Below are 25,003 nucleotides of genomic sequence, written 5' to 3' on the forward strand. Positions count from 1 at the left end.
AAATAGCACTCACCTGAGAATTCAGAATTGAGATTTAGACTGAACTTCCTATAAATGACTGAACTCTTTGAGCACTCATTAGATCCATGACAAAAGAGGGTCAAAGAGACCACACAAAAAAAAGCTGGAACAACGAAAAGTGTAAGACTGAACAACTTATTCTCCCTCTTCTGATTTAGGGAGTGCTATGTTCAAACAGTTCAGACACAATACAATGGCCCAGACAGTCCTGTGTCTGGATAGTCTTTGGAGCATTGCAGATCCTAGAATTGTACATTGATACCACATGGACTCTTTGGCACAACAGATTTTATGAAAATTTCAGGAAATCAAAAATTTCAATGGTCAATTTGTCTGCATATGGAGTCCTCCCTGAAAGGCCTATAAGGTAAGAAGCTTCAGGTGTTCCAACTGAGTTAACTGGGAAAAGGTTAAAGAATTAAAAGCCTACTATAACTCCTGGGTAACTATTAAACTAAAGCTCCAAGTCACTATTGATTCCACCTCCCACCTTTCCAAGTACATCTTCCCCTGACCCCTGACAGAACTCTTGGGCAGAACCCTCAATCCAATCCAACAATCCCTGGACCAGATCTGCCTGATCTGAAAACATCTACAACCTGACACCCTTCCCCTTGTTAACATCTCTCCCACCCCATCCCCTGCCACCAATCTATCTGCTCCATCCATAAATTTAAACCTTTTGTCAGTCTGACTCCACATATACCTGCCTTTCCCCCACCAGGCTGACAACATACCGGGAGAAAGTGAGGACTGCAGATGCTAGAGATTAGAGTCAAAAGGTGTGGTGCTGGAAAAGCACAGCTGGTCAGGTAGCATCCGAGGAGAAGGAGTGTTGACGTTTTGAATGCTCAAAGCGCGACTCTCCTGCTCCTCAGATGCTGCCTGACTGGCTGTGCTTTTCAAGCACCACACATTTTAACCACCACATCTACATGTGCATGAAACTTTCTCCACCAGCCAACACCCCCATTGCTTCATTGCTAAATCATAAGAAATGCTGTCAAAAATGGTTCATAGCACATATGTTTTACAACATAGGTTTTGGGATTTAGGAATTGAAGTGTCAAATATAAAAACTCGCATTAGCCCTAAAATAAATACAATTCAAACATATTATGATTAAAGCCTTCCCTATACTTGTCTTAACAAGTCAGAAGAAGAGGTGTAAACACTTGAATAATGGATGAGCTAATGTTAGGTTTATGGTAGAACTGAAGGGTGTTTACTCACAGATGGCAGTTGCAGCTTGATTTGACAAAGATTGCATCCCATTGAATGGAGACAGCTAGCAGTAGGAATTGCTTGTTAGTCAGGCCTGCCCTTAAGATTCTTACCTGTTACATTTACCATTTGGAAGATATGTGGGGCTCCATCTCAGTTTGGATGCATGAGGAAAAAGCATTTGGATTCGCTTAATTTGAAGCTAGAAAAATAAATTCTCAGTGGACCTCACAGAGATTTATGTGCAAAAACACTGAGCAGAACGAGCTTAGAAGGCAATGAGAACAAAGTTCTGCCAGCAACCAGAACAAAGGGTTGAGGCATCACAGTAGAATTATTTAACCAAAATCCAATAAATACAATCACTTAGAGAAATAGCTAATATATCAAACAGAATTAAAGTGAATTCTGGAGGGCTATGGCATATTTTTTGGTTGATCCCAACAGATTCGACTGAACTGTCAAGATTGCAGTAACGTATAAGGAAATTATTGGGAGTTGGAGTAAAAAGCACAAATAAGTAGTTATAAAATATCAAAATAAGTTACAAACACTTGCTTTGAGTAATTATGTTATGATTTACAATAGGTTTGTTCCTGTATAAAGTGTAAATCTTGTGCTGTAGTTCTGTCAGTTAAGTATGGAGTGGTCTGGATTCTTTCTTGTTAAAAGTCTCTGACAGGAGCATAACAGAACATCGCAATGTCTTTTGGTTAAGATATACACAAAGGTCCCATCGATTATCTCAGGTGAATATAAACAATTCTATAAAACTGTTGTAATCAATATCAGAGCAGTTCTTTCTCGTGTCCTGAACAATATTTATCCCTGAACCAACTTCATTAAGAACGATACCTCATAATTATCTCTTTTGTGGTTGTAGGGGATTGCTGTGCACAAACTGATTGCTGAAATACTTGCTTTAAAGTGACACTGTTTAAAATGCACTTCATTGGGTGACAGGAGCTGCTGATTTGGAAGGAGCTATCGACATTCACATTTTTCTGTTTATATTGCTGATGTACCTTCAATGAATGCTTAAAACTGTATGAGGGAGATTTCTCATGTCCATCTGCATTTTCCTCTCGTTTCTTGCAGAATAGCAGCAATTTTGTGTAAAGGAAAAGATGTCTTTGCATTGGTTTGAATCGTGCCAAATCTTTGACCTTGTTGTGAACCTTTTTGTGGTCTGTCCAGACATTGAAAGAGCCTTGCATCAATAACTTCCCAAGGTCATTTAGGTTTCCCTGTAAAAATAATGAATTTCCAAAGGTAAAGCAAAATTAATGCACCACAGGACAAGAATATAAGGTATTCTTTTAAATATCCAATATATATTCATCCATGGGACGTAGCCATTACCAGTCAGCAAGCACATTAAACCATAAGATGTAGGAGCAGAGCTGGGCCATTCAGTCTGTTCTGCCTTTCAATTAGGTCATGGCTGATCTGACTTTCCTCCACTTTTCTGCCTTTATCCCTACAACTCTTGACTCTGTTACTGATTAAAACTCTATCGTACAAACCTTATTGAGTTCTTTGAGAAGGTGACCAAACAGGTGGATGGGGGTAAAGTGGTAGATTTGGTGTATATGGATTTCAGTTAAGTATTTGATAAAATTCCCCACGGTAGACTATTGCAGAAAATACAGAGGCATGGGATTGAGGATGATTTAGTGGTTTGGATCAGATATTGGCTAGCTGTTAGAAGACAGCAGGTAGTGGTTGATAGGAAATGTTCATCCTAGAGTTCAGCTACTAGTGGTGTACCACAAGTCTTGGGGCCATTGCTGTTTGGCATTTTTATAAATGATCTGGATGAGGGTATAGAATGATGGGTTAGTAAATTTGTGGATGACATTAAATTCAGTGGAGTTGTGGATAGTGCGGAAGGATGTTGCACGCTACAGTGGGTCATAGATAAGCTGCAGAGCTGGGCTGAGAGGTTAATGCGGAAATGTGTGAGGTGAATCACTTTGGAAGGAGTAACAGGAATACTGGGCTAATGGTAAGATTCTTGGTAGTGTGGATGAGCAGAGAGATCTTGGTATCCATGTGCATAGATCCTGAAAGTTGCCACTCAGGTTGATAGGGTTGTTAAGAAGGCATATGATGTGTTAGGTTTTATTGGTAGAGGGGTTGAGTTTCAGAGCCATGAGATCATGTTCAGCTGTACAAAACACTGGTGTAGCTGCACTTAGAGTATTGCTACAGTTCTGGTCGCCACATTATAGGAAGGATATGGGAGCATTGGAAAGGGTATAGAGGAGATTTACTAGGATGTTGCCTGGTATGGAGGAAAGGTCTTATGAGAAAAGGCTGAGGGATTTGAGGCTGTTTTCATTAGAGTGAAGAAGGTAAAGAAGTAACTTAATAGAGATATACAAGATGATCAGAGGATCAGATAGGGTGGACAGTGAGAACCAGTTTCCTCGATGGTGGTAGCTAGCTCAAGGGGTCATAGCTTTAAATTGAGGGGTGATAGATATAGGACAGATGTCAGAGTAGGTTCTTTACTCAGGGAGTAATGGCATGCGATGCCCTGCCTGCAACATAGTCACCAACTTTAAGGGCATTTAAATGGTCATTGGCTAAACATATGGGTGATAATGGAATGGTATATGTTAGATGGTCTCAGAATGGTTTCAGGTCGGTGCAACATCAAGGGCCAAAGGGCTTGTACTGCACTGTAATGTTCTATGTTCTCAGCCTTGAGTATAATTAATGACCCAGCCTTGATAGTCCTCTGTGGTAAAGAATTTCATAGACTGACTACCCTCTGAGAGAAGAAATTCCTCCTCATCTTTGGCTTAAAGGTGATTCCTACTCAAAGACTATGCCCTCTGGTCTTAGGTTCTTCCACAAATAGAAACAACCCCTCTCCTCTCCACATCTACTTTGTCATCTACCTTTAAGAATCTCATACATTTCAATAAGGTCAATTCTTATTCTTCTCAAATCCAATGAGTACATGTCCAACCTATTGAATCTCTCCTCATAAGAAAGTCCTACATTCCTGGAATCAATCTAGTTAGCCTTCTCTAGACTTCCCTTCAATGGTGGTATATCTCGCCTTAGGTAGGAAAACCCAGAATGTTCATGGTATTACAGCTGTGAACCGACTGATCCCCACTAGTTGTGGGTTTCCACTAGTTCTGGTTTTCCATCCTGAAAATATTCCCTTTATCACAACTCTATGTTCTTTATTAGTAAGCCAATCTCAAGTATTGTGTCATTCACAAACTTTGAAAATGTCCCCGCCCAACAACATCTAAATAATTTACGTAAATTGTAAATAAATGATAAAAAGCAAGGATCCCACTGCTAACATGCGGGAACTCCACCTCAAATCTTTAGCCTTCAAAATATTCATAAAACATTATTTGCTGTTTCTTATTCCTGAGCCAATTTAGAATCAATGTTGCTCCAGTTTCTTATCAATGAAATATAACTTGCCTCACAAGTCTGCTGTGTCACATATCTTTTGGAAATCCATGTACGTCACATCAACCAGCCCGTCAGCAACCCTCACTGTTATCTTCACAAAATATTCCAGCAAATTCTATTAACAAATCCATGCTGACTTTCCAAATCAATCTCCTTTTTCCATGTGACAATAGTAGCATGGAAAATTCTAACCCAATAATTGCAGAAATTAGCTGACTACTTATGTTAAACTGACTGATCTGTAATTGCTGAGTTATATCACATGGAATGCGTTGACTTTCAGTTACTGGCTGTGATTTTTGATTGTCATCTCTGGTTTCTAATTTCTCCTTTACCAGCTGGCTGCCCAGGACACTGTCCCACTCTTACCATCTGCCTTCAGTTGTACCAATAAGCAATTGTTTTGGCCATGCTACAAGTACACACCATCCATGGCCATCAAGTCATGGCATGTGACTTGAATATGGAGTTTCTGGTCCCCAGATGGGCATGCTACAATTGTACCACCAAGCCTTCACATTACTTTGCTGCTTTAACCTAAAGTAAAAATCAACATCTTGTCAACGTCTAGTGAGACAGCTGAATACTGACTTCTTTCCTGATTGGCAATGTGGAGAGATTAATTCTAAAACAGAGAGCGTTGGACAAACTCAGTTGGTCTAACAGTGTTCTGTGGATCCTGATGACCTTTTCTTCAGAATTCTAAATTCTGGTGGAGGGTCCTGAACTGAACAATTCATGTTTCTCTCTAATCAATGCTGGGTGTTTCCATTATTATTATTATTATTTTATTCTAGATCCTAGCATTCATAGTACGTTGCACCTTCACTAACACCACTTTCTCAGTTTCACAAATAAATACTATAGACATTGAAAGGGTTAAGATTTAAAGGGAAAAGCTTATAAAAGCCAAGACAAGCAGTACAGTCAGAATAGATTGCACATCATCCAGTGCTCTTACCTCAAACCCAGTGATAGCAATTTGATGCATGGAGTCATTCACTGATTTAATTATACTAATCATTGTCTCCAGTGCTTCCTCTAGTTCTGCAGTGCCTTCTGAGTTTTTACTGCACTTTAGCATTTCCTAGTAGAAACAATCATGATCTTAATGGACAATCATACTATAAACTACATCATACAATCTATGTGAAAATTATGTTATTTTGTTCATGCTATGAAGGCAATTTTCATTTGCAAGCAATAAAAGGATGAACAGTGGGCAGGATGTGGGTGTTGGCAGCTGTATCCTAAGTCCAATCTGTATACATTTCATGATCGCTGTGATCGCTGAGGTAACAATACAAAGTATACTCTGAATAGACAGCTCATTGATTTGAATATTATGCCATTTGCCCATGGCTTGTAGCAGTAATTTCAATTAAGGTTTAGTTTTCACAACAGTGAGAATTAAAACATTGCATCACAGGAAATGTGAGTGCAGAGTCCACAGCTGAAATTATATAAATGGTCATAACTATTAAGACATTAAGCCCGCAAGTTCATCCCAAAAAATGGCTTCAAAAACTTCATCCAGGTTTACCTGGCAGTAACTTAGAATTAGTTTGAACATCACTGAAAATAACAGCTCAAAACTTTCTCTATGTATGTTTGATGAATAGATTCAGGCTTTAGCCAGAGGCACAGATGGGAATGATAGCAGAAAAATCATGTCATTTGATCCCTATTTGCATAAATAAAAGAAACTTCCACCTTTGTTTGACAGTGGCTGCAGTTGCCAGGTCGAAGTTCAACTGAAATAAAATTGAAAGCAGCAGTACATTGGAAAGCCAGAAGCTGCTCAGTTCTGTTGTTCTTACTAAGAATTTTTCAGTGAAAGCAGTGTTCGTTGACTTTTCTTATTTATTTGTGTTTACTCATAATGTCAACATGTTCAGAATGTCACACCTGCTTATTATAATCATCAATGTAAGTTTTTGTCCAAACGATCAAATATTATGGGTTTGAACTGCGCTAACTAAATAAGTAAGCACTATAACTTTATTGGATAAACGTAGGAATATAGATAACAGGAGTAGGAAAACCATTTGGCCCTTTGAGCATGCTCTGTCTTTCAATATAATCATAGCTGATGATCCACATCAGTTCCCAGCTCCTGCTTTCTCCCCATATCCTTTGATCCCTTTAAGCCTAGAATAATTTCTAATTTCTTCTTGAAACCATTCAATATTTTGGCCTCAACCACTTGAAACCTATCTGAATGATGATACCTACCCCAGCAACTGAAGCCTAGCTGAATCTTATATTGCTTTGCTAAGATTGTTACAGTAGTAGTGTGGCTCTTTCAACAAACCATATGTGGCATTTTCTCCCTGTGCACATTTCACCTCATACCACCCCTTTTGCCTCTCATTTAAAATCTTTGTTCTATTCCACCCACCAAACTTCAAAGTAATTTTTATCATTAAAATTTGTTCATTATTTTCATCCCTCAGCTTGTGCACTAAATGAATTTTCATCCTCAATGAACACAGAGAACATTGAAGAAACTCAGTTGTTTGGCAGCATCTATGAAGAGAGAACATGGAGTTAACATCTTGAGTCTGGTATGGCTCATAGTAGACTTGAAATGTTAGCTCTGTTTCTCTGCCCAAAGATGCTATCTGCCCTGCCAGTATTGTGTGTGTTTGTTTCAGATTTCCAACATCTGCTATATTTTGCTTTTATTCAAACTTTCATCCTCAGTGATTTAAGATTCCATCTCAGTTTGTCACACTTTTTCTGAGTTCCCTATCCTTCTTGCTTCCCTTAATTCTCTTCCTCCAACTTAAATTGATGGTCACCTATTACTTTTCCAACTCCCGTGGCCTCGTTATTCCATGCTATAATTAAATAAACTGTTTTTGATTACTTTCTTGCATTCACCATCTATATCCAGCTTCCTACTCCCACCCCTGCATCCTGTCTGTCTTGGAAAAAAATGGTCTCACTTCACTTATAACCACACTTTGACTATTCCAACAGTCAAATCTTTGACCCTTAATTCACCATATAATTTCTGGAGCTGCTGATCTACTCAAACACGTCTACATCTCCACTTTGAAAACCCTAGTCATCATCAAAACTGTTAGTCTCCCTCATCGTAGCTGTTATCCTTATTATCGTCTTCATTTCTGCTTCCCTACATTCAAGACATATTAGCTTGAATAGATGTGATGTAAAAGAGTTTAGCCATTCACCACTCAATCTGACTCTTCAACACAGAGCATAACTAGGTCCTGTTTTAGTGTGCAAAAACTGTTCATTATTTCAGGATAATCCTGGAACGTAAAAGAAATCCCCTTTTTTTTCTGTATTGCAAACCATTCACTGAAGATCCTATCCGTGTTGCCTCCACCTGTCATGACCTGTGTATATGTCAGAGACTTTGTGTCACTAAGATTAACGCTACCTAATTATCTGCCTCTGCCACCAATGTTTAGTTCCTCTATTTTAACACATTTTTGATTTGTCCACTGACAGAGCCAACAGTAGGGTATTGAATGAGGAGGGACAAAAGTGCCCTCGTGTCTCACTGTCAGATGTACGCAATTTCCCCTGCTTCCAGACAATGCAGTTAGCTCTCAGTGCAGACCTCCATCAATGGACCCATGTCTATGGCCATGAAGCACTGCCAGATGGTTGAAGATGCAATTAGTGCCTACACAGAGAGACTTACCAACACATGCAAGTTAACATCAGAAATATTTATGCATAAACTGAAAGTGATATACAGGCCTTTTTCATCAGTGCCACCAGAATGTTCTCAAATAGGTCATCTTCTTCTTCTCTCCATCTCACTACACCTTAGTATATTCCTTGGTTTCACAGCTGGGGTGAAGGGAGTCTGTTTGCTGTGGAGTCTGTTGATATTGGAGATTTGGTGGCATGTCCCCAGAGATTCTTGTGTCAACACAGGTCAGATGCGTCAAGAGTTTCCTGTAGGTGACGCTCGTTAGCTTGGACTTCCAAGGATCAGAGGAAGGGAGACAGGTAGTGTAATGGGAGAGATGCAGGGCCTGGCCACCTCTGAAGTATCTCAAGTAGAAAGTGCAGAAGGACCTATGTGTATGGTTCCACCTCCTGCTGGGTGCTTCCTGGCACTGCACTGTGTCCTTATGAAGAAGGGACACCTAAACCAGGACCCCCATCACCATTTTCTTGATCCTGGGTACCAATGGGTGAGACTTTAGAGTGGAGGTATATGTACATCTCCAATTTACCCTGAGGGTGCTGGACCTGACTGCCCATGGCAGCCACCAACCTTTCCATGGAGGCAGGCAGATGGTTATCATCACTCACTGCACTACTGCAGCTTTTGGGCAACAAGGACCATTGCATCCCACAAATCTGTCTGCTGTTCCTGTTCCTCTCGATGCATGTGGATGAAATCCCTGATTGTTGACACAATAGAATCCTCTCATCCCTGATGTTGCCTGTTTTCTGCCACAGATCCATGTGTCAGCTGTTTAGGCCATTTCTTCCTTAGCCAGCTGTGCACCTGTTGCTGTGAGGTACTCACCAGACTGTGTACTCATGCTCTCTGTGCTTATGGTACCCCCCAGGTGTAAGTATCTGAGCTGGTGGATGGGGTGCAGGAGATAGCCTTGCCAATGCTTCCTCTGAGGTCTGGTATTCTTATTCTCAGATGTCCAGAAAGACCCTTCTGCTGAAGCTGGGCATTTCTTCACAGAGGTCTTGGGCAGGCTGGTGGAATCTGCAGAATACGAGAAAGAAGGAGTCATGGTCAACATTTAGAAGTAGTGTGCAATGAATGAGACTGATAGCATGGTTAACAGGAGAGTTGCAGTGGAATGAAATGTGGTACTTACTCATTTGGTGGGACATGAATGCCTGCCCATTTCTGCATGCCCATAGCTTGAGTCCCAGTCTTGTGCAAGGCCAAAATTCTCTTTTTGTAGGGGGGTGAGCACCCAGATGTTGGGCAGCACACCACCCATATGTGTTCACTCCATCCTGTTATGGGGTAATAAGAAAATGGGAAGGATGAATGAGATGGAATTGGCTGGCACAGCTATTAGTGCTGGTGCAAGTGAGGGGAAGGTGATGAGGTGTTGTGAAGGGGAGGCAGCAGACAGACCATGCAGGGTTAGTGGTGTAGGAGGTTTGGAGGAGGAGTGAGTGATGGAAGGTATGCAATAGTGAGAATGGCAGAACCCACAAGTCTTGGTGGGGAATGGATGCAGCTACAGAGATGGAGTGAGTATGAAGTGGCAGAGAGAAGCGTGTGACACTTACCTGGTGGAACAAGAAGATCATTGACTTGGTTTCTGCATTGCTAACTGTTCCTCCGCGTCCCCAGGAAGCAACCTCTGACCAGACTGCCAGGATCTGATGGCTCAGCCTCTTCTGCCACTCTCCTAAGAAGAGAATTCTTTGTCTCTGGTCCATCCTATCCACCAGAATATCCAGGTCTCTGTCGGAGACTCACTGTGTCATCTTCCCCTTCTCCAACATGTTCACGCTCAGTCCTTGAAAGAACAGCTTCAGAATGCTACTGTGTGTCCAGGTGCACAATTTGCTTTTACACATGATGTGGGCGCAAGAGTGTTGGTGTTTCGGAAGTGGCAAGTGGTTCTGGGAATGGTGCATGGTAAAATGAGTGGGAATTGGAAGTGCAAAGTGCCATAGGGGTGCAGTAGCTAAATAATGAGATAAAGCAAGAAATCTTGCTAGGTCTTGGAGCAATAAACCCTTGAAGAAGCTTGTTGCAACTTGGACTTAGCTGAAAAAGATATAAGATTCAACCCATAGTGGAAGACATTTGACACATCAATTTTCTATCTGTGCAGTAGGATATCACTAAATGAGACATTTTCATACTGGAAGAAGGTGAACTAATTTTGTTGATGTAAAAATTTTCAAATTTTCATTACCCTTTTCAAAATCATAGGCATGGTCCCTGTGATATTAAAATTATCCAAAATATTGAGAAATATACTTTGAGAATAAAACCTTCAAACAGTCTAAAGGCAGCTCTTTATCAAGAAGCCTCATTACCTTTAGAAGAAGTTGATACTTTGTAATCCTTTGGACAGGTTTCAGCAGATAAGCATCCAGTGAGAGTTTATGATCCAATTTACGTTGGCACTCCTGGAAAGAAAACACCAGATAACAAAGCTTTCAATCCTAGCAACCTTTAAGGAAGTCTTTTTGTATTAAATACTGCCCCAGTTCTTTCACATGCAAATAACCGATTATATAAAGCAGAAACCTACTGGATCCAGAGACACAATTTAAAGAAGCAATATAAAAATTCAGAGGAAAAGGATTCAAAAATAAATCTGCCTGAGAAATTGGCAACTTTGAAATGTTTCTCTGAAAAGCCTGTGCAGTTGAGGTGATGGTGAAAGGGCTAGAGCTTTTGAATAGGCAGTTGCTGATGGATGACTTGAGTCTGGAGTTATCCTTGTCTCATGATATAGGAATGGAGTGCATTTTACTGGGCTACTAATACAGAATTTGAACTAATAATCCAAAAACTTAAATTCAATCTCAAGTAGTTCATTAAGTAAACACAGAATACAAAGGTGGTATCAGTCTTTGTGACCATGTAATTACAAAATTATCCTAAAAACTCATTTGGTTCACTAACATCTTTTTTGAGAAGGAAATTGGTCACTCTTATCTGGATGTTGTGAATTGAAAGCCAAAGGACACGTGAATTGACAATCAGTTTGCAAAGGTTCTGAAAGGCAAGTGGGCATGTTGCTAGGTTAAGAAAAGGTAGAGTTATAGAAAATTAATAGAAATTATATAAAGTGTCATCAATAAAGGAAATGGAAGGGGTTGGGACAAAAGCAATATGAAATTACAACAGAGAGAGATTTACCATTGAACTCAATCAGGAGAGACATAGGGGGATTATATTTGATATCCAATTATATCAATTGTATTCATATCTAAGAAGGATTACATTCAGCTATAATCAGTGCTTAAATATGTCAACATTTCATCTTTGTAATTTCTGCAAATTCTACAGGTGGAATCTTTACAGGCGCCTGAACAATGTGGGGTACGGCATGAAATTGGAATGTACAACAAACCTATCTCCATGCCAACAGCAACTTGCTGCATCTTTTAAATTAGTTCCAGGCAGTGCATAATTCCTGCAGAGTTCGTAGTGTCTGCTGTTGTGTTGGGTAACAGCAAATGAATGAAGATATTGCAGGCAATAAGGAGACTGGTACTGCATGAGCCTTCCTGGGAGGAAGTCTAGTAGGAGAGATATAATGAGTGTGAGATATTGGAAAGAAGATTGGTGGCGGGGTGGAGAACATCGTTGACCTTCTTCTTACATTGCTGTGTATTCCTCCATATGGCTGAGACTGCACCAGCCTATTTGGCAACTTTGCATCAAACTGAACAGATCTGGGGCCGTTGCCTCTACTGCTGGACCTGAAGAAAAGGACGCCCCCACCTCTACAACAGGATCTCAAAGTTCCTGCTCACAAAATTGGGTGCCAAATTTCCTTTGTCTGCTACATCAGAGATAAATGTGAAGACAGCTCCAGATGAACAATGCTTGTCTGGGTGACTGGCCTTTCACAAATGGTGGTGGCATCAGGGATGCTGGACAATTCCAGTACGTCTTGGGCAGTAACGAGCTGTTCTGGGAATGGCACGTGATAAAATCGGGCTAGAATCAGGCAAAAGGGTGCCATAAGGTTGGGTAGGTCATTCATGAGGCAAGTTTGATAAAATACAACGAGACCTTGTGGCAAAAAATCCTCCAAAAATCTCAATGGAACTGAGACTTAGCCAAAAAAAAAGCGAGATTCAGCCGTCTGCATCCGATGTAACAATGGAATCTCTGGAATTCCAGTATTAGAATTAGAATTAAGGTTATTGTCATATGTACTCAAGTACAGAGACACATGAGGACAGCGAAAAGTCACCATTTCCAGCACTGTCTTAGGTACAATGTCCTAGGTATTTGATCAAATTCCTAGTGCCCCAGTTGCTCAGGAAGGCAGGGAGATGCATAAAAGCACAGATAGGGCAGCAGTGACAAACAGGACCCAAACAGTTTCTTCACAGGAACTTCTAATGATTCCTGACCCCTTCAAGTCCACCCTGCTTGTGATCCCAAAACCCACAACAGTTCATGTCAGGGAGGGTGAACGTGCATTGATGCAGGAGACTCTCAGCAGGCATGGAACCTCCAGGCCTGAAGGCACCTGAAGGAGGGAGAATTAGAAGCTGTGTGTACATGAAGGATATTGGAACTTTAATGAGACACAAGTATTATGGAGATAAGATTGTTGATGCTCAATGGTAAGATTCTGAAGTTGCCATTTTTGGCTTGAGATGAAAATTGGGAAATCTTTTCTCAAACATTTTCATTCTTACCACATTTTTCCCACTTCCTCGATGTAATCGAACAAAAATAAGCCAAAGTTTGATAAATTAAATGTGATGACCAGAACCTGAGCAAAAAGCTCGTTTAAAGGGAGCTTTAAATTAGGGAAGGAGAACAAAGGCAGAGGAGTTTAGGGAGAAAATATAAGAGTTTAGGTTGAGTTACAATGGTGAAAACATTTGGCACAAAAGGCCAGAAGAATTCAGGAAGTATCATAGAGCTAAGAAATGTTACAGAGGGAGGTATAGGCAACATCCCTGACAGAGAAAGGAAGTAGGAATATTAGACAACATTACAAAACCAACAGGATGGCTGCCAAGATTTTTCTGCTGCATTTGCTATCACATATATCAATCTGCTCTACATTATAAAATACCTACCAACAAACTATCTGGAAAATTTGAAAACATAAAAATTGCACCTGAAAGAATTGGCAGTCTCCACACTGTCGCCAGATAGCCTCTGAACGTGGTTTATTTTGACAATATTTTTCATAAATTTGTAATTCTTCTTTCTGTTGAAAAAAGTTAGAGACTTGTTTGATAATAAAAATGGAAACAACTGTTTGAAAGATAGAATCGAAAAATATAAGTACACAATTAGTTTAATTTTATTGGTTTACACCTTAGTGGTGTACAATGACTTAGAAACCAAGAGAAGCATAGATATAAATATTTACAACTAATTGCGGGACTTGGGTGATTTTGTAAATCACCTTTCACTAGATTTTCATGGTTCCTGATTCCCTATGATGCACAAGATATTTTTGTATTCTTCCTTGAGAGTTGCAGTTTCTAATGTGTGATTAACTACTGTCCGATCCAGTCAAATTTCTTCAAATTAAGTGATACTGCATTAAGGCCAGTGCATAGAAACTTGCTCACTCTGACCAAAGTTGAGCCCTGGGCTTCACTAATATCAGGCAACAACTCTTGACATGGTTCGTGTTTGGGGAGGCTTCACAAGCAGTAATAGCGTGGGAAAGGAGTAGCAAGGCCAGAGCTGGTGTGGCCAAAAGACTCTTTACAGGACATGGGAGAAAATTTTGCTCCTCTTCCCATCCCTGCAAACCTAAGAGGGCTTCAATGGTGATGGTGGTTATCATCATCAGGTCTTTGGGCTTTGCTGGACAAAAACAACACCAAGGTATTCAGATCTGAAAATCACTAGAAAAGACACAAAGGCTTCTCTTTGTAATTCTATCCATCCACCTCACATAATGTGATGTGAAGGACCATGTCATCAGCTCCTGCCTCATTTAAACTATTTAGATTTTGACTTCACCTGTTGTGGGTGCTGTTTCTACCCTGCCCCTCACAGGAAGTCTCAAAACCCCTGAATGATCCAAAGAGATGGAGACCCAGCATTTTGAGAATTGGTCACTTTGAGTTTTGGACCTAGAGCTAGCAGAAGAATCGACGCTTTGGGCATGAAGAAGAGCTAATGCCCAAAACGTCGATTCTCCTGCTCCTTTGATGCTGCCTGACCTGCTGTGCTTTTCCAGCAACACATTTTTAAGCTCTGAAGTCAGTTTTCTACATGTTCAAAGTTTTCATTAGTTTTCTCAGAAGTCCTAGTTAAGAGGTGGCAATGGAAGAGATTTACTTACCCTTTTTAAAAAACATTTTCCTACAAGTTCAGGGGTCTCCATGCAATTTTCAAGCTCTTTAAGGAATATCCTTAAAAATAAAAAAGTATATAATTTAATAAAAACTTGAGAGAAATATCATTATAGAATTTACTGAATTCATGTTTCCACCTCCCTTCAGATCCAAAGAAGAGTCATATTGGACTTGAGATGCTTCTCTCTCCATAGGTGCTACCTGATCTGCTGAGTTTCCCCAGCACTTTCCATTTGTATTATTGATTTTCTTCATGCTTTGGAGGTAGTCGAGTGAAGTGGATTGTATGCCCATGCTTTTTGTTGAATCTGCTTGATTTTCATTCATTGAATTATAGTATTGTTACAGCTCAGAAGGAGGCCTTTCAGCATATCACAACTGCACTGATTCTATTACCCAGAATAGTACAAAAAAACAGTAAAACACAGGAGCAGGCCCTTCAACCTATCAAGACTGCAGTGATACATGATGCCTTTCTAAACTAAAAAACTTTTGCTGTACAGGGATACTTCAATTCCCTACCTATTCATATATCTGTCAAGATGACACTTAGATGTTGCTATTGTATCTGCATCCACCACCTCCTTTAGCAAAACCTTCCAGGCGCTTACAACCTTCTTTGTAAAAAATGTGCCTCTCACATTTCCTTTGAATTATCTAAAACTTACATCCCTTAGTAAGTGACATTTCTACATTGGGAAAAAGACTCTGGCTATCCATTCTGTCCATGCCTCATAATTTTGTAAATGTGCAACAGGTCACTCCTCATCCTCTGACATTCAAGTGAAAACAAACCAAATTTGTCCAATCTCTCCTCATAGCTAATGCTGCACAAACCAGGCAATGTCCTGGTAAACTACTTCTGTTCCTGTCCATAATCTCCAAACCCTTCTGGTAGTATGGTGACCATAACTGTACACAATATTCCAATTGTGGACCAACTAAAGTTCTGCACAGCTGCAACATGTCTTGCCAAATTTTATACTCTATGCCCTGACCAATGAAGATAAGCATGCTATATGTCTTCTTGACCACCTTATCCATGTGTTGCCACTTTCAGAGAACTGTGGACCTGTATACCTACATCCGTCTGTATATTAATGATATGTAGGATTCTGCTGTTTATTGTACACTTCCCTCTGCATTAGATCTCCAAAACTGCATCACCTCACATTTGTCCAGATTAAACACCATCTGTCATTTCTCTGTCCAAGTCTCCAGCCTACCTACATCCTGAATCAACTGACAATTCTCCTCATTGTCAGCAGTTCCTCCAATCTTTGTGTCCCCGAACTTACTATTCTGTCTGCCCACATTCTCCTCCAAATCATATTTATATAGTAGGGGCACCAGTGCTGATCTCTGCAGAACACCACTGGTCACAGATCTTCAGTCAAAAAAACATCCTTCCACTGTTAATGTTTGTTTTCTAAGACGAAGCCAGTTCTTTATTCATCTTGCCAGCTCACTATGGAACCCATGTGACTTCACCTTTGTATCAGCCTTTTTTAAGTCCATATACATAACATTTTTTACCTTGCCCTCATCAATAATATTTGTCACTTTCTCAAAAAAACTCAACAAAGTTTGTGAGACACAACCTTCCACATCACATGTGGAGCCATGTTGCCTATTGCTGATAAAAGTCCATATTTTTCAAATGTAACTAAATCCTATCCCTAAGAATCTTCTCTAATAATTTCCCTAACCATTGATATAAGGCTCACCAGCCTCCAAATTCCCAGACTATCTCTGTTACCCTTTTTAAACAAAGGAAAAACATTGGCCATTCTCCAGTCTTCTGGGATCTCTCCCATAATGTAAGAAGATACTACGATTTTGCACAACGCCCCAACAATTTCCTCCCTCATGTCCTTCAGCATTCTGCAATGGACGACATCAAGTCCTGGAGATTTGTCTACCCTAATACTTTTCAGAACACTCAACACCACTTCCTTTTTTATATTGACATACCCTAGAATATCAACATTCCCTTCCTGAGATTCATTATCCACCATGTCCTTCTCCTTTGTGAACAATGATGCAAAGGACCTCACTACTTCCCCTGGTTTTACGCATAAAGATTCTCCTTTATCCTTGAATGGATACACTTTTTCCCCAACTACCTTTTTTTTAACTTATGTATTATAAGTATTATATATATTTACTTATATATATACTTGGGATTTTCCTTAATCCTGTTTGCCTAAGACACTTCATGACTCACTTTAGCCCTCCTAATTCTTTGTTTGACTTATTTCCTGCGATCGTACTCTTCGAGGACTTTGGTTCTCTTCATTTTCCTAAACCTTATGAATGCCTCCTTTTTCTTTTTGATAAGAGAGAATATCACAGCTGTACTGAGGAAGGATACCTTGGAGTGTTCATCCAGCAAGGCCATATGGAGCTCAGGAACAGGAAAGGTGAAATCAGTTTGGTTGGATTGTCCTACAGGCTTTCCAACAGCCAAAAGGTAATAGAGGAATAGATATATGGGTAGATTATGGAAATATCTAAAGACAATAGGGTTGTTGTGGTGGGTCATTTTTAATTCCCTTATATTGATGAGAACTCACTTTTTGCCAGAGGTTTGGATATGAGGGAGTTTGTTATATGAGTTCAGGACGGGTTTTTGAAACAATATGTAAATATACAACGGGAGAAAAGGCCACACTTGACTTGGTATTGGGGAATGTGCTTGAAATTTTAATGGGGGTGGTGGGGGTGGAGGTTTGGGAATGCCTCCTTTTTCTTTTTGATGAAGCTCTTAATTTCTCCTGTCCTCTAAGGTTCCTGAATCTTGCCATCCTTATCTTTCATTTTCATTGGAACATCTAATCAACTGGCCTTCAAAAAGTTCACACTTGCCACGTATGGATTTATCCTCAAACAGTTGTATCCAATCCACAGTCCCCATTTCCTGCCTAATATTGTGGTAGTTAGCCTATACCCCAATTTAGTACTTTCACCTGAAGACTACTCTAATCCTTATCCATATGTCACTTAAAACTTATGGAATTATGATCATTGTTCCCAAACCTCCACCCCCACCCCCACCACCCCCATTAAAATTTCAAGCAATACCAAGTCAAGTATGGCCTTTTCTCCCGTTGGATATTTACATATTGTTTCAAAAACCCGTCCTGGACTCACACAACAAACTCCCTCATATCCAAACCTCTGGCAAAAAGTGAGTTCTTATCAATATAAGGGAATTAAAAATGACCCACCACAACAACCCTATTGTCTTTAGATATTTCCATAATCTATCCATATATCTATTCCTCTATTACCTTTTGGCTGTTGGAAAGCCTGTAGGACAATCCAACCAAACTGATTTCACCTTTCCTGTTCCTGAGCTCCATATGGCCTTGCTGGATGAACACTCCAAGGTATCCTCCCTCAGTACAGCTGTGGTATTCTCCCTGATCGGTAACACAACTCCTCCACCTCTTTTACATCCTTTTCTATCTCACCTGAAATATCTAAATCCTGGAACATTAATCTGCCATTCATTTCCCTCCCTAAACCAAATCTCTGTAATAGCTACAACATCATAGATATCTGAATTAATCCAAGCTTTAAGTCCAACTGTTTTACCAGTCATACCTCTGGCATCAAACCATATACACCTCAGATCACCAGTCCATGTTCAGTAACCTCTTCCTGTTTGTTCTTCCTCTTAGATTCACTGGCCTAGTCTCTGACTCTTCCTTGGTCATTTTATTTGCCAACATACTGCTCTGATTCCCATGCCCTTGTTACACTAGTTTAAACACTCCCGAGTGACACTGGTAAAAATCTGCTCGGATATTGGTGCCTCTCCAGTTTAGGTGCAACACATCCTTCTCATACAGGTCCCACCTGACATGGAAGACATCCCAACGATCCACATACCTGAAGCCTTCCCTCCTACACCACCTCTTTAGCCACGTATTCAACAGTGCTATTTTCCTACTCCCAGCCTTACTGGCTCATGGCACAGGAAGTAACTCTGAGATTACAAACATGGAGGTCATACTTTTCAACTTTCTACCTAACTCCCTTTGCAGGAGCTCATCTCTTTCTGCCTATGTTGTTAGTTCCAAGGTGGACCACAACCTTGGCTGTTCACCCTTCCACTTCAGAATATCCTGTGCCCACTCAGGGATATCCTTGATGATGGCACCATTTGACATTAGTGACTTTGATTGGGTACTATAAAGTGTAGGAGGTATCCTGTCCCAAATTACTGTCAATGCTGCAAGCATGAACATTTACATAATCATGTTATAGCACATGCTGAACATGTGCATGTTCTGACTCTGATAAATTAATATCCTTTCCTTGTTTCATACCTCTACATGTCTGATTAATTCAGTTGAAATCTGACTGGACAGGTTCAAACTTGGAATTAAGCAAATAGTGGCCACAGATTCAGGAGATGATAATGCAATCAAAGATACTGCAGAGAAAATGATAGGAGTTTGCAGTTGCGTCTGTGGATCATTTTCGATATTAACCACCTTGGGACAAGGATAAAAATATGAATGGTCAATAGTTTAGCAGGTTTGGGGTCAAGAGCATATGAAGTGACTATCATAAAAACACCAACAAGAGGCGTCTAAAGAGAAATAAAAAAGAAATATTAGACATAGGTTCAAAACTCAGCAAGGGACAGAATTGTTGATTTGTGGAAAAATGAGGAAGCTACAGAGGAAGGTAAATAGATAGCAACAATCTTAGTGAAGAAGAAATTCATGACCTCCTCAAATTTCTTGTTGCAATTAAAAATGGAAGAGTTGGAGAAACTGAGAAGACAGGTGATTATTAACAATGAAAATATGATAATCATGAATTAATTGCTAAGAACAATGATTCATTTATTTTTTAGTATGTTTCTTTTATTCTTTCCTGGGATTTACTATTGGTGGCAAATCCAGTATTTATTGCTTGGTCACTAATTGTCCTTGAAAAAGTGGTGCTGATCTTTTTTGAACTGTTCACATAGTGGAGGTATGCACCCACTTTGCAATCAAGGACAGAATTGCTTGATTTCTCACCCAGCGGTAGTGTCACTGCACTAGTGGCCCAGATGCTCAGCTCAATACTTTGGAGCCATTGATCCAAATCCCACCCTGGCAGCTGCTGGAATTTAACTTAAATTGATAAACCTGAAATGTAAAGCTAGTAGTGGTGACTATGACTTCTACCATGGATTGTTGTGAAAACCCATCTGGTTCATTAGAGTCCTTCAGAGAAAAAAAAATGTCAGCCTTAGCCATCTGGCCAAGATAAGTGGAATCTATAAAACTTACCTGACACACACATACACAGAGACACAGGCAGACAAATAAAAATTATGAGTAGCGGAAAACAAATTGTGGTAAGGCAGATCAGTGGCGTCTGTATGCAGGGTTTACTGATGCGATCCTTTTGGCTTGACAAGACTTGCCACTTCTCGATCTCTTTTCTCCTAGTAATTAACATGCCCTTGCTGGGGGCACAGAGTGACTGGTTCACACATCATGAAGTCTTTGACATATTGGTTAAAAGCAACAGCTTGCAAAATGGATAAGTGAGAATAAATGGGCTTTCTTCAGGCTTTATGTATTTTACTGGATAGAAAGACACATCACTTCCTTTTCCGAAATTTCAAGGGATTCTAGCAATACTGTTTGCATCCACAAGCTGTTCAATTATCTAGGAGCAACCAAATAGTTGTTGGCAAGCAGATTTTTTTTTATCAGGCACAGCTGGTCACAACTCCATGATCCAATTAGTTATTTGTTGCTGGCCAAACTTCACTTTGTACACATATTGGTGCCAATACATCTGTAACCAACTTCCCCACAGGTTGAATAAAGCAGCAGATCAAACATCACGAACAATGAGTTTCAGTGACTTACTTTGCAAAAGTGCAGCAATTCATTCCATAATCCTTGTTTTTAAAGTCTTTTTTCCCATTCTTGTCCACATTCAAAGTGCAGCCGAATAAAAAGATACAGTCTTTACACTTTTCAAAAACCTTCTCAATTTTTACTGCCACCTTCAAGATTGTTTAGCCCCACCCATAAATCTATCACCTGATTTCTCTGCAATCTCTCCAAAACTATTAATATTGCTTCTCCTCTCTCTTCCTACAAAATTTAAATCATTTTAAACCTTTCTGCATTAAATTCCCCATGCTATTTGACAGCCTATTTCATCAATCTATGGCCTCCTGGAGATTGTGTATTGAATCACTATTAACATAGAACATAGAACAGTACAGCACACCACAGGCCCTTAGACCCTCGATGTTGTCAAGCTCCCATTGCAACCTACAGCAGCCCTCCATACTTTCCACAACTCCACTAACCTTTGTGTCATCGGCAAACTTACTAACCCATCCTTCCACTTCCTCATCCAAGTCATTTATAAAAATCATAAAGAGCAGAGGTCAGAGAACCGATCCCTGTGAAACACCATTGGTCACCGAGCTCCAGGCTGAATACTTTCCAAGTACTGCCACCCTCTGTCTTCTATGGGCGAGCCAATTTTGTATCCAGACAGCCAGATTTCTCTGTATCCCATGCTTCCTTACTTTCTGAATGAGCCTACCATGGAGAACCTTATCAAAAGCATTGATGAAATCCATATACACCAAGTCCATTGCTCTACCTTCATCAATGTGTTTTGTCACATCCTCAAAGAATTCAATAAGGCTGGTGAGGCATGACCTGTCCTTCACAAAGCAATGCTGACTATCTCTAATCAACCTATGATTTTCGAAGTAATCATAAATCCTGTTTCTCAGAATGCTCTCCAATATTTTACCCACCAGAGACATGAGACTGACTAGTCTATAATTCCCAGGATTATCCCTTTTCTCTTTCTTGAACAAGGGAATAACATTTGCCACCCTCCAATCAATTAATTGTGTTTAATCATAGACCGAGGGCAGACATGATTAAACACATCACTTGTGTTGCTATAAAGAGGCACTGGTTTAAAATTTGTTCTGTTTACGTATGTGCTTGCTTGTCATCTGCAATTATCAATAGATGCTAATAAACTGCATCACATTTGGCTCCAGTTATGTTCTTCATTAATTGGCTCCTTGGATTAGAATGACTACTACTATACTCTTCAATATTAATAACATTTTTGAGTTTGTGTCATAACCAAACTTGGAAATTATGACCATTTCTGGTCATCAATAAATATTAAAAGATTAGCAGTCCCACAGATGTCCATCAAGTCACCCTTCAACTTTTCCTTTCTGAGACTGAAGAGTCTTAGCTTAACCTTTCCAGGTAGGTAACCTCTCAGAGTCCTTCTGTTGCCAACAGTTATTTCTTAATCACTTAAACATCTTACTTGGTCACTGTCTCATTGCTGCCATTCCAGCTGAATGCAGGTCTGTTGCCATTACAGCAATGACTATTCTAACAGTATTTCTTTGGCTGTGAAGTGCTTTGGATATACAAAAATTTTGGAAGAGTTGATATAAATGAAATTTCTTCTTTTCTTTTCAACAGTGTCTTAGCTATACTTTAATTCATTGAATGTGAAATATTCAGAGCTTTGTAAACATAAATTATATCGCTGTATTGTGCAATTATTCATTTTTTATTAAGTTATGTTCTAAATAAAGTAAAATTTTGTAATATCATAGTAATTCTTGAAATTTGATTCTTTGTATTCGGTTGACATTTTAACCACCGTTCCTTATTGGAAAGAAGACTGACCTTTGTTCAGAATTATCTGACAATGCTGCATTGTAGCCAGTTCTAGAAGTGTTGATAAGGGTAGTGCAATTGATGTAAATAACAGAAAGAGCTAACAAAGTAATTTAGTTGGTAATATATTAGTATATAAAGGTCAGAAAATGAATTTTCATCAGGTCCCAATATGGTAATACATAGTAAATTTTTAACTAAACTCAGAGTTTGTGGAACCTGGGACAGGAGCCAAGTCAATAGAAATCTGGCAACAAACAGAACATAGAAAAAGGTTTGAGAGTAACCGCTCAGTCTGGAAAAAGATGAGAAGTAGGATTAGGTAAAGATCAGTATTGAGCAATGTTCCTTGAAAATACACTCCTCTGCAGCAACATGAAAGACTCATTACAGGCCATCCACAAATCTTTGAATGTATTTGTTCACTTATAGATTCATAGATTCATACAGGTCTACAACACAGAAAAAGACACTTCAGCCTATTGGGTCGGCATCAGTCAAAAACAATCACCTAGCTATTCTAATCCCAATTTCCAGCACGTGGTTCATAGCCCAGTATGTCTTGGGTATTGCCGACTAAACTGGCATTTATTTCCCATTTCTAATTGCCATTGAGAAGTAGGTGGTAGGGTTGTCTTCTTGAACTGCAACAGTCCATGTTATATAGTTACATCCACACTGTTGTTCGAATGGGCATCAGGCCTTTGACATAGCAACAGTGAAAGAACAGTGAAGTTTACCCTTTTAAATTACTCTGCGTCTGTAGCCATATAAAAACCATGCCAGAAACTTAAATACACTGCTGTTTGTGCATTTGGAAAAAACTGTTTGAAGCAATAATGGTGCTGGACCGTTTTGTATACAATTTCTGTAGGTTATTTGAATTCATGAATTAATTATACAGCTTCAAACTTTTTGCATGGAAACAATTAATGGGTGCACTTGATGCTGAGGAAAACTGTGGTGAATTCCAAGAAGTAAGAAATTGGCAAATGAGTTTCAACATGATTAAGTGTGAGGAAGGAAGGATAAAAACTTACAATACAATTTTGAATAAGAAAAGTCTAAATGGAATGAGGAGCAAGGATATTTAGGAAAAAAGAACATGAATCACAGAAAGGCAAGACACAGATCAATCAGCTCATAAAAAAGACAAAATGCTAGGATTCATTTTTAGTGAGAGAGTATTGAAAAGCAGAGATGTTATGCCAAAATTGTATAAAATGCTGGCTAGAGTATAAAAATAAAATACTGCAGGTGGTGGAAATCTGAAATAAACACAAAAATTCTGGAGAAAACTCAACAGATCTGGCAGCATAATTGGAGTAAAAATAAGATTAAATCTTTTGTGTTCAGTATGACTTTCTGAACTGAAAGACCTTGGTCTTGATTACTCATGGTTACAGTATATTTAGACTATTGATCAGTTATGTTCTTCATATTATGGAAGAGATTTAGAGGCACTGGAAAATTTGTGAAAAATGAATTATAAGGATGATACCAGAAATGGAATGTTAGAGTATCCAAAAAGTGTGAACTGGTTGGAGCTCTTGTCTTAAAGAAAAATGAACTTGGAAGGTTAGCCTGACAGAAGTCATAGATTCTAAAAGTTTCTGATAATTTAAATGTCTTTCCATTTAAGAAAGACCAAAGCTAGAATTTTAATTCATGAAAGCTACTAATAAATCCAAATGGGAATTTAGGTGATATTTCTTTACTCTGAGAGCAGCTAGAACATGAATTTACTGCTGAAAGGTGTATTTGAGCTGAATAGCATAGATTCATTTAAGTTTATAAAGAAAATGAGAAGAAAATGAAAGGTTATATTAATGGGTTAGATGAACAGGCGTAGGAGAACGTTCACTTGGAACGTCAACATTAATATGAACTATTAGATCAACTGGTCTGGTTTAGTGTTGGACATTTAGTGTAAGTTGTATATAGCTTGCAAAACTGATATACTGACTCTAAAAATGTCCAATTTCTGGAGTTCAGAAACACTGCTTCAGTCTGCTGCTGCTATTTGTCTTGTCTGAGTTCCTTGGAATGTAATTCGCACAGACTTAAGCATTGTTACTTGCAGCACAGTAATCTGAACAAACAAACACTATTTCATCAGTTGCTTAGCATTATATGATATTCCCAATATGTCAATATGCATTATAGTACACATTACACCACACATTAATCTTTAAGAGCAAGGCACTAATTAACTTGCCTTACAATACCTCATATCCATGTTCTGTTCAATCGGAACATAAAATTGATTTACATTGATTGGTTATGTATCACTACTTCCAGATTTCAAAGGAAATTCAGACAAAAAGAAGGTTTAGCCTAAAATGTCCAATAATTGCCTTTAATATAAAAATAAATCAGGCATAAAGCATGAAAAACAAATTCTGAAAATTAGCAGTGGTCGTTTATAGTATACTGCAAAACAGTCATGGCATAGCAAATTGAAAGAACAGAGTGAAGTTTACTTTGATTGTGCTAACATGGAATTAAATAAATGATAATAAAAATATCAGAAATTTGCTTTGATTCAGGATTATAATTCGAGACAAATATTAAGTTTCAACTATTTACTGAGAATCCATTGA

At 39.2% G+C, this 25,003-nt stretch overlaps 1 protein-coding gene across 3 annotated transcripts in view; it reads right to left on the minus strand.

The window, feature by feature from the left end:
• mcf2l2 (MCF.2 cell line derived transforming sequence-like 2) overlaps positions 1-25,003 on the minus strand; it is a 390,224-nt gene that overhangs the window by 93,375 nt on the left and 271,846 nt on the right. For all 3 annotated transcript variants that reach the window (XM_072572454.1, XM_072572457.1, XM_072572456.1), the window contains exons 18-22: positions 14,685-14,754; positions 13,497-13,589; positions 10,714-10,806; positions 5,654-5,779; positions 2,271-2,492 (exon numbers count right to left, since the gene is read on the minus strand). In XM_072572454.1, coding sequence (XP_072428555.1) covers positions 2,271-2,492; positions 5,654-5,779; positions 10,714-10,806; positions 13,497-13,589; positions 14,685-14,754 — 604 coding nt within the window. The remainder of the gene's footprint in view (positions 1-2,270; positions 2,493-5,653; positions 5,780-10,713; positions 10,807-13,496; positions 13,590-14,684; positions 14,755-25,003) is intronic.

Source organism: Chiloscyllium punctatum, chromosome 6, assembly GCF_047496795.1.
Source record: "Chiloscyllium punctatum isolate Juve2018m chromosome 6, sChiPun1.3, whole genome shotgun sequence".
Classification (NCBI taxonomy): Eukaryota; Metazoa; Chordata; class Chondrichthyes; order Orectolobiformes; family Hemiscylliidae; genus Chiloscyllium; species Chiloscyllium punctatum.